Source organism: Propithecus coquereli, unplaced genomic scaffold, assembly GCF_000956105.1.
Source record: "Propithecus coquereli isolate 6110/MARCELLA unplaced genomic scaffold, Pcoq_1.0 Scaffold776, whole genome shotgun sequence".
NCBI lineage: Eukaryota > Metazoa > Chordata > Mammalia > Primates > Indriidae > Propithecus > Propithecus coquereli.
In genome coordinates, this window is record NW_012153907.1 from 414028 (window position 1) to 424235 (window position 10208).

At 59.2% G+C, this 10208-nt stretch overlaps 1 protein-coding gene across 1 annotated transcript in view; it reads left to right on the top strand.

Annotated features, from left to right (window-relative positions):
• BRD4 (bromodomain containing 4) overlaps window positions 1–10208 on the top strand; it is a 34942-nt gene extending 24734 nt beyond the window's left edge. The window contains exons 11-19 of the mRNA XM_012662735.1: window positions 2624–2676; window positions 2940–3159; window positions 3782–4279; window positions 7072–7184; window positions 7271–7433; window positions 7534–7664; window positions 7793–7998; window positions 8079–8340; window positions 8622–10208. Of these exons, the coding sequence (XP_012518189.1) occupies window positions 2624–2676; window positions 2940–3159; window positions 3782–4279; window positions 7072–7184; window positions 7271–7433; window positions 7534–7664; window positions 7793–7998; window positions 8079–8340; window positions 8622–8690 (1715 nt within the window). The 3' untranslated portion in view covers window positions 8691–10208. The remainder of the gene's footprint in view (window positions 1–2623; window positions 2677–2939; window positions 3160–3781; window positions 4280–7071; window positions 7185–7270; window positions 7434–7533; window positions 7665–7792; window positions 7999–8078; window positions 8341–8621) is intronic.

The following is a 10208-nucleotide window of genomic DNA, read 5'->3' on the forward strand; positions in this document are numbered from 1 at the left end:
GTCTCCTTTGCTGGAGTGGGGCCCGGGGGAGGGGGTTGTTGGGGTGGGAGAAATCAGTGTTTTAATCAGATTTTACGAAAACATTTTATTTCTTTGTACAATTACCATCCTATGTAAAGATGAAATTTGTGTTGAGTTGAAGATTGTCATGGAATAAAGATCACACCATGCTTGAGGCCATCTTCATGTAACCCTTTCTAGAGAGTTTTGTGTGGGGGGTGTCTTGGGGCTGGTCTGTTGTGAAGTCGTGCACTTCCCGTCTTGTCTTCTTACTGGTAACTCTGACACGAAGCTCGGGCCACGTGAGCCAGACAGGGCTGCCCTCAAATCGGCACCAGCACCCCTCGGTCCCCACCACCAGCCCCTAAGTCATCTCATCCTGGAGGCTGCCGTGTGCCTCCTGCCTTCTCTCCCCACTCCAGGCCTGCCCTGCCTAGGTGCCCCAGCGTTTCCGAGGGGCCCTGGAGACGAGCCCTGGGATATACTCCCTGTGACCTTTCCAAGGCAGCCAAGACACACTCCCTGGAACCCCCAGAGGCCCCACACTGAACTTTGCCCCCATGCCTTCTCCTGCGGCCTCTCCTCGCAGCCTGCAAGCAGATAGGGAGGGGTCAGAGCAACCACCTCTCTTTTATCGTGGGAAAAAACAAGGCTTCCTCCAAGGCCATGAGACACTGACCCTGGTGTCCCCCACTCCCCTCCAAACCTTCTCCCCATGACTTGGTGGCATCTGGGCACATCTCTGAGGCTTCTCCTGGCCACACTTCACATAGTGGCCTTGCTGCTTCCCCTGGCTTCCCTCCCCTGTCCCCAGGTCCCCTCAAAGGCATGCCCAGCATGCAAGCAGCTGCCCCAACCATCCTGGGATAGGAGCCTGTCCTAGAGGAGCTCTGGCCTTTCGTCCCACACCCCTGGCTCAGTGGCCTCAGCTGCTGTGAGGCATCAGGGCTCTGGGGACCGCACCTCCCCTGGCATGGTCCTGGGGCCTCTGCAGCCAGCGCTCCTCTTCCTCGCTACAGCAGCCGGCCCTGACCCTGCACATTTACCCAAACTGTCCCCTTACGCACATCTCGCCCGCGAGAGCACCCCTCACCACATTCGTCCTCACCCAGAGTCCAGAGCCCTGTATCCTGGCATCCGGGTTTGGGGTTGGGCCCCCAGTTCCCAGGCATTCCCAGTTGCTGCCCTTTGCCATTTGTAAGAGGATGTGTGTCTGTAGCTGCTGGGGTTTGTGTCCGTGTCTTGTCTCTTGCATGGAGTGCTGAGCTCTCGCAGGGCACAAGGTTCCTTCTCATCCCTTTTGGTGGCCCACTGCACCCCGGGAGCCGTGGACCTCACAGAAGCTTAGCATGGCCCTTCATGAAGCAGCTCCAAGCAGAAGTAGCCTTGATTTGGGCAAAGCATGTGTCCTCCAACACCAGCAGCAAGAGCTGGCACCCTGGCAAGGAACTCGGGGGAAGCCAGGCAGAGCCAGGAGGTGTTTCTCGGTGAAGGGAATCCTAAAGGCACCAGACCACAGGTCCAGCCTCCACTCAGTGGTTGGCAGCTATGTTACCTGCCAGCCTGGGAGCACTGGCCAGGGCTCGTCTCCCCTCTCTAGGGCTCACACATTGTCTGTGTTTGGCTTTGGGGCATCCAGCTGGGAGAAGTCCCTTAGCATAAACCTCTGGGGTGGGGACAGAGGTGGGCACACTGGCTCTGGAGCACACACAGTGGAGGTGCCAAGCTGTCAGCTCCCAAGGAGCCAGGGCATGTGCTGCCTTCTCTCTGCACCATGTGGACTATGTCCCAGGGCAGGGACTTCGAGGTCCATCTCCCATGAGCAAAGAGAAGCTGGCTAGCGTCCTCCTCTGCTGTCCCTGGCAGCAAGCACCTACCCTGTTCGTTCCTTGTCATTCTAGGGAGGCCAGCCTGTTCCTTCCTTCCCTAAAAATGCACACACCATGGGTCTTTCCATTGTCACCTGCTGGCACTTTCCTCAGCACTTCCGGGATTCCGTGGCCAGGCCGTGCTACATTGCCAGCACCCTTGTCACTCCCAACCTGAGCATCTCTGCTTCTCCTCAGAGGACGGGAAGGAGCGGGCCTCAGTAGGCCGTGCAGTTGGAGGCCCCTGAGTTGCTTCTTTTTAGCTGCGTGACTCTGGACAAATCCCCTCACTTCTCAGAGCCTCACTTTCCTCAACCATCAAACAAACGTGATCATTTCCAACAGCACGGGTTGTTCCAAAACAGAGCAGGCTGGGGTCCAGAGCACGCAGACACTTGGTCACCATAGCAGCATCTGACCTGCAAGTAGGGCAGGCGTTGGGTGAGGGCTCCGTAGCTCAGCTTCCTATGCAGCCATGGCTCAGCCTTTAATGGCGCCGGTGGTGTGCCGCTTGGCAGGAGAGGCTTTCTCAGGCACAGTCCCTGCAAGGAAACACAGCAGGCCAATGGGTAGGTGACGCCTCACGTGTCTTTCCCTTCCCTGTGATGACCAGCTCATCCTGGACCGAACCCGGCCACCCTCTCAGCATCACTGGTCCTTTTTCTGAACGTGCCCGGTTTTCTCCTGTCTCTGCGTCCATGCCAGCTCACGTTCGTCTTTCCCAGAGCCTCACCACCTTCTCTTTTCCTCTGCAGAGATGGCTCCGAAGTCAAAAAAGAAGGGGCACCCTGGGAGGGAGCAGAAGAAGGTACGTGGGCTCAGGGGCCTCCTCCACTGGCTGCGTAGGCCCTAGCGGGACCCTGGGCCTGGCCTGGGCTTGTCCTGCCTGCCTGACGTCAGCCTGTCTCTGTCTCTGTCTGCAGCACCACCACCACCACCATCATGATCAAAACCATCATCACATAATCTTTATAAGCAAACCACCACCACAATAATCATCATTAGCAGCAGCAGCAGCAGCAGCAGCAGCAGCAGCCCCCACCCCCTCCGCCCCCGCCCTCCCTACCACAGCAGGCAGCGCCTGCGATGAAGTCCTCGCCCCCGCCCTTCATCGCCACCCAGGTGCCCGTCCTGGAGCCCCAGCTTCCAGGCAGCGTCTTCGACCCCATCGGCCACTTCACCCAGCCCATCCTGCACCTGCCGCAGCCCGAGCTGCCCCCTCACCTGCCCCAGCCGCCCGAGCACAGCACTCCACCCCACCTCAACCAGCACGCGGTAGTCTCTCCTCCAGGTGAGCCGTGGCCCACCGGGTGTTCTCCCACCTTGGTCCTCCACGCAGTGACTGGGCACTCTGGGCCATCTTGGAAATTAAGGGAGATGCCCCGGGACACAACTTGCATGGAGTTAGTATGTTGATTCAGAAGATTTGGGTTCCGTTTTTCTGCTAGGCTAGGTGTTAGCTGAGAAAAGACGGGACTCCTCTGCAGCTCCTGGCCAGGGCTGGGGAAGCAAGCTCATCCTGATCAGACTCCTCCTGTGCAGCCTGGACAGCATGTACCTGGGGGATAAAAGGGCAGGGTTTGCCCACCTACGGGGCCAGGAAAGGGTTGTACGAGTGGGTGACAGAGCTCTGCATGGAGACCTGAAGGGCCAGCATGAGCATTGGGGGCATAAGGAGGGAGGGAGACCGACCATAAGTCAGGAAGACACAAGCCAGGAGCCTGACCCTGCACCCTTGCTGGAAGCCGTCTTTATTCCGGAGTCTGGGGTCATGCAGGGTGGGGAGAGCTGGCCGGTTGGAGGGAGGCCAGTAGGAGGCCACTAGAGTCCAGACAAGGTCAGCACGGGACAAAAAAGCCGGGTTGGGGCTGCAGCCATGCAGGCCTCACTGCCATGGTGTTGTGTCCTTACAGCTTTGCACAACGCGCTGCCCCAGCAGCCATCGCGGCCCAGCAACCGAGCCGCCGCCCTGCCTCCCAAGCCCGCCCGGCCCCCAGCCGTGTCACCCGCCCTGGCCCAGCCCCCCATGCTCCCACAGCCCCCCATGGCTCAACCCCCTCAAGTGCTGCTGGAGGACGAAGAGCCACCTGCCGCACCCCTCACCTCCATGCAGATGCAGCTGTACCTGCAGCAGCTGCAGAAGGTGCAGCCCCCCACGCCGCTACTCCCTTCCGTGAAGGTGCAGTCCCAGCCCCCACCCCAGCAGCAGCACCAGCCCCCGCCACGGCCTGTGCACTTGCAGCCCATGCAGTTCTCCACGCACATCCAGCAGCCCCCACCACCCCAGGGCCAGCAGCCCCCTCACCCGCCCCCAGGCCAGCAGCCGCCCCCACCACAGCCCGCCAAGCCTCAGCAAGTCATTCAGCATCATCCTTCACCCCGGCATCACAAGTCGGACCCCTACTCAACAGGTAAGCGGCCCCTACCCCAGGACTCCAGGGAGACCCAGAGTTTTGGCCTCGAGAAGCCAGGAGTGTTAGCTTGTACTTCAGACTGCAGTGGGCTAAGAGTTGAGCCTCAAAGACTCTGGCTAGTTGAAGGGGGTGCCTGGAAAGGGGGCGTCGGTGCTTCCTGCGGCGTCCCTATCAGATATCTGTCTTGTTTGCAAGCCGATCGCCCAGAATAATGCCCCTGTTGGTCCTTCTCTTAGAATTTACTCAGGAATGTGACAACATGCCCGCATTCCCTGCTAGCTGGGGAAGCCAGAGCCCAGGGAGGTATCTGATCCGCCTCTGGGGCTTGGGGCAGGCTTCCTGGAGGAGGTGACCATAGGACACTTAGGAGTGAGTTGAGTAAGCAGGGTGGGGAATGGAGTCCAGGCAGAGTTGGGGGCAGGCCTGGGGCATTGTGGTCTGCTCCAGGCCCGCGAAAATGGGTACCTCCAGCCTGTAGGGCCCTGGGGGACCCAGGGGTACCTGCTCTTGGCCTTGCGAGGCCCACTTGGCAAATCCAGGACGCCATGGCGGGGAGCACTGGGCAGGAGCGTTTAACACATTAATTACCGTGTGAGTTGTATTTAACTCACGCTAGTTTTGAGCCCAGGTCCTCGTGAAGCATATGTAACTCATCTTTTCACCTGGGGAGCTGCATGAATTCATGTTTTCGAGTTGCATATAACTCACGCACAGAACAATAAAAAACCACAAATTTTTCATTAAATTGGAAAGGATCGTTTCGTTTTTGAAGTTTTATTCTGTTTTCATAATGAAACACTGTGGCCCCAAGGAAAAAAAATTTTTTTCTACTGTGGCAGTCAGTATGTTAAGTGTTAATAACCAGAGTGTCCTGGCCGGCCCTGGCAGGGGGACATTCCAGTTGATGCCAGTGGCCTGGTGATGCTCCAGGGTCAGGGTGGAGGTTCCTGGACTCAGCAGTGTAGACTTTGCAGTCTGTCTTAGGGGTGCACCGAGCGCTGCCTGCAAACTGAGCAACAAAGCAGCGACTACTTCTAAACCTCGCCGAAACAGCTTGGTGCCAAGTGGATTGCTGCATGCTCTGAGTCGAGAGCAGCTCTCTGTCCTCCCTGGGAAAGGCTGGTGTGGGCCCGGCAGCTCTGCCGCTGCTCACTCTGGGCTTCCTTGTGGGGAAGGTGATGGACAGGGATGCAAGGCCTTCAGAAGAGCCAGCACTGGGTGTGCGTAGGACCCACAGAGGCCAGGGCAGGTCCCCTCTGGCCCACTCTGCTTCTAGTCCCTGGACCCCCACCCCAGCTCCTATAGCCTAGGATGGGGCACAGGGAGTGGCGTGGATTGGAACCCTGCTGGGGACTTTGGGCCAAAAGCAAAGTTGTCAGACTCCCAGGGAAGCTCAGCAGGCATCCCTGGGCACCCAGCCAGCTTTCAGGTGCCATCCATGAACCACTGGGCCTCCCCTCTAAAGCTGCCAGCAGGTGGGAGGTTCCTATAGACCACAGACCCGACGGCCTGCCGTTGCCCAAGTCGGCCTCAGCAAGTGTTGCCGAGGCCATTGCCCTAGGTTGCAGGCTGTCCCATTTGTGTGCCTGTCAATCGCTGGGGGCCAGACCCAAAGCCTCCCAGCACCAAACAGGGATGGCAGTGTCCAAAGCGGTCCTGATGTGCTGGAATCGAAGGAAATGTTAAGGCCAGAAAAATCAGCTACAGGGGATGGTGGGCCTTGCCACCATGTGAGCTCCAGGTAATTGTGATGCCTCCTGGGGTTAGGGGCGGGCCCTGGCTCTAGAAAGAGGCAAGTGGGCCCACCACATCTGGGGCGTGATAGTCTGCTATAGGTACCTCTGGCCAGTGGGGCCCCTGGGAGACGCAGGGGTGCCTGTGCTGGCAGGCAGTGGCTCGCAAGAGGGCTCTGGGCGTCATCAGTGGAAGAGCTAGCATGTGGAGCCAGGTTAGATTGTCGAGCGTGAGGCATGGGACCTGACCAGGCACCGGGGCGTTGCAGAGAGGCAGTTTCCTCTTGTGGGTGGTTTATCAAGGCCCCTTTCCTGCAGGGATTCAGGCAGAGGGTGTCCACATGTTGGGCGGCAGGACTTGGCTCTTCCAGGGCTCCATTTGCTCACCGCTGAGGCTGAGGAGTTAGATTTAAGTGTCGTTGTTCCTTTCCCAAAGGCCAGTAGTACCTGTGCCGTACGTTCCCACCCGTGGCTGCCTGGATCCGCCCCAGCCTTGGGTTGGACGTGGGTGGCAGGCTAACCGGTTTCTTAAAGGAACCCTAGCTCCAGGCTTCCCCCTCTGTGGGGCAGGCAGGCTAAATTAGGGAGCAGGACTATGGGGAGGGTCCTGAGATCCCCACCCCCGGAGACCAGGACACAGGGACAAAAGCAGGCGCCTGGGTTGAGCTTTGCGGGGTTGGAAAGTACTGATACCCAACCCCACTCGAGACCGATGTGTCAGGATCTGTGTTTCTCAAAGCTTTGTAAGTCTGACACACAGGAGACTCGGACACCAGGACTGGCGCTGCAGGGCTCCCAGAGCCTGCTGCATGCTGAGCGGGCCGTGGGCCCCGCGCGCAGGGCATCGGGGTACCCAACCCCCAGGGGGAGGCGGCTTGTCCTCAGCAGGCCTGGTTGGCGTCCGTGGGTCTCCACTCTTGAGCCTGGCCAGTGGACCCTATGGCCTGGCTGGCCACGTGCTTTTGCCACTTCCAGCCTGTCCTTTCCCCCGTTATGATTCTCTCAAGGCCCAAGTGGCCCTCAAGCCCATGACACACTTCTTGTCCCCTGTCCTAGGTCATCTCCGCGAAGCCCCCTCCCCGCTTATGATGCCCTCCCCCCAGATGCCGCAGTTCCAGAACCTGACCCGCCAGTCTCCACCCCAGCAAAGCGTGCAGCCTAAAAAGCAGGTAAGGCCAGGGCTGGGCCAAGGCCCCCAGGGCCGGCCAGGGGGCGCCTGCCGACCTCACCGGCCACCGTGCCTGTGCTGTCCCAGGAGCTGCGTGCGGCCTCCGTGGTCCAGCCCCAGCCCTTGGTGGTGGTGAAGGAGGAGAAGATCCACTCACCCATCATTCGCAGCGAACCCTTCAGCCCCTCGCTGCGGCCGGAGCCCCCTAAGCACCCGGAGAGCATCAAGGCCCCTGTCCACCTGCCCCAGCGTGAGTGCCCTCCCTGCCCACAGCTGGGACTCAGGCCCCCAGGCCCGTGTTGGACACGAGTTTGCTGGTGGCCCAGGCCCATGGGCTCTTTGTGTTCCAGGGCCGGAGATGAAGCCTGTGGACGTTGGGAGGCCTGTGATCCGGCCCCCTGAGCAGAACGCACCCCCACCAGGGGCCCCTGACAAAGATAAACAGAAACAGGAGCCGAAGACTCCAGTTGCACCCAAAAAGGTAGGGACGGGAGGCCCGCGGGTGCCCCGCCCCTTGTCCCGGAACAGCACCATGGTGGGCATGTCCTCCTGCCATCGCCTTCGGGCACAGCAGGCCCCTCACCTGCCCCTGGCCTCTCTGCCCTGCAGGACCTGAAAATCAAGAACATGGGCTCCTGGGCCAGCCTGGTGCAGAAGCATCCAACCACCCCGTCCTCCACAGCCAAGTCGTCGAGCGACAGCTTCGAGCAGTTCCGCCGCGCTGCTCGGGAAAAGGAGGAGCGCGAGAAGGCCCTGAAGGCCCAGGCAGAGCACGCGGAGAAGGAGAAGGAGCGGCTGCGGCAGGAGCGCATGAGGTGGGCAGGGCTCCCCGCGGGGCGCGGGACTCCTGGGGTTACGCTGGGGACCCCAGGCTGACAGGCCTGCCCCTGCCCAGGAGCCGGGAGGACGAAGACGCACTGGAGCAGGCCCGGCGGGCCCACGAGGAGGCACGCCGGCGCCAGGAGCAGCAGCAGCAGCAGCAGCGGCAAGAGCAGCAGCAGCAGCAGCAACAGCAGCAGCAGCAGCAACAGGCAGCCGCGGTGGCTGCCGCCGCCGCCGCCGCCCCCCAGGCCCAGAGCTCCCAGCCCCAGTCCATGCTGGACCAGCAGAGGGAGCTGGCCCGGAAGCGGGAGCAGGAGCGAAGGCGCCGGGAAGCTGTGAGTCGGGGGTGCCCCAGAGGGACGGTTGGGCAGGGGTCTACCCTGGAGGGGCTGGGAATGGGGACCTGGGGCCTGGAAAGGGTGCGGAGCCGGGGACCCCAGGCCCTGCTGGTCTGCAGTCAGCCTTCGGGCTCGGCGTGATGGCCCCGTGCCACGAGGATGCAGGGCGGGCACTGAGGGAACAGTCCCTGGGAGGTCCGAGGGCCACTGCAGCAGCAGGGGCAGTGGGTGGCTGGGTCACCCTGCCTCACTCCCTCCTTCCTTCCTCTCTCCTTCAGATGGCAGCTACCATTGACATGAATTTCCAGAGTGATCTATTGTCAATATTTGAAGAAAATCTTTTCTGAGAGCACCTAGGTGGCTTCTGACTTTGATTTTCTGGCAAAACGTTGACTTTCCATAGTGTTAGGGGCAGTGGTGGAGGCGGCAGCAGCGGCCAGGGGGTGTCTCTGGGCCTGGCCCTCCTGCATGCTATGCCCGGGGCAGGCCTGACGGGCAGCTGAGGATCGCAGAGCCTGTCTGCCTTACGGCCAGCCGGACAGACGTCCTGCCACCCGCCACCCCCTCACAGGACGTCAGCTCAGAGCACGCCTCGTTATGAGCAAGTGCCGGCCGGACCCAAGCCCTGCGTCCCCACATAGGGGACAGAGGCCCTTCTCTCCGCCAAATGTCTACACAGTATACACAGGACATCGTTGCTGCCGCCACCGTGACTGGTTTTCTGTCCCCGAGAACATGACGTTTGTGACGTCCCACCCACTGGGAGTTCTTCCCCACACCCCAGCCATTGCCGCCCACTCCCAGGAGGCCAGGGCAGGCCCACGTGGACTGGAGGCAGGCGAGGCCTGCCCACCCCCTTGCTGGCACTGACTTTGCCTTGAACAGATCCCACCCCTCCCTGCCCCCCACAAGCCTTTAATCGAGAGCCGCTCTCTGTAAGTGTTCGCTTGTGCAAAAGGGAATAGTGCCGTGGAGGTGTGTGTGTCCATGGCAGTTTGGGGCGAGGTGACTGTCCCGCGCGGTGTGGGCAGGCCTCTCCTGGGGAGTGAGGCCACCAACCAAAGTCAGTTCCTTCCCACCTGTGTTTCTGTTTTTTTTTTTTTCTATATATATATTTTTCGTTGGATTCTATTTTATTTTTAATTCTCTCTTCTCCTCCAGACACAATGGCACTGCTTATCTCCAAAATGGTGTGATCGTCTCCTCATTGAGCGGCGGCTGCCACCGCGCTGTGGGTAGTGTGTGACCGTGGCTGTACTGTATAGTGAACATAGTTGGCATATCTTTGTTTGAAGTTTGTTGGTGACTCCACCAAACTGGTGTAAAAAAAAAAAAAAAAACTAAAAAAAAAATCTACAAAAAAAACAAAACACAACACAAAAAAAACAAAAAAAAAACAAAAAAAACCTGCCTATATTTTACTCAGTTTCAGACTTTATTAGTCTATTTTTAATTATTAAACCAGAAAGCCGCGATTTCTTTTATTTCTCTTCCTCCCCTACCCCTTCATTCGTTGGCTTCTTTGTTTTTTAATGTCAAATCTGTTTGAGTTGTTTTTTACCAATAAAGGAAGGGCCAGGGGACAAGGTGGGCACCAGGCGCTGAGGGCGGGCCACAGACTGAGGCAGAGGCTCCCCGGCCCTGTGCCCAGCCCCAACCAGCCGGCTGCTCCTTCCCACGCTTTTTTTTAATTTTATAATTGGAGCCCTTGGTGAGGTTATGCGTGCCATGAGAACCCACTCTACACCACAACGCTGGTGCCTCGGTGTTGGCCAAACTCTGGAGTCGCTGACTGGTTTGACTTTCATACGGTGAATATGCATTTGGTCTGTACTGATCATGGAATAAACACATCTCTCTTTTTT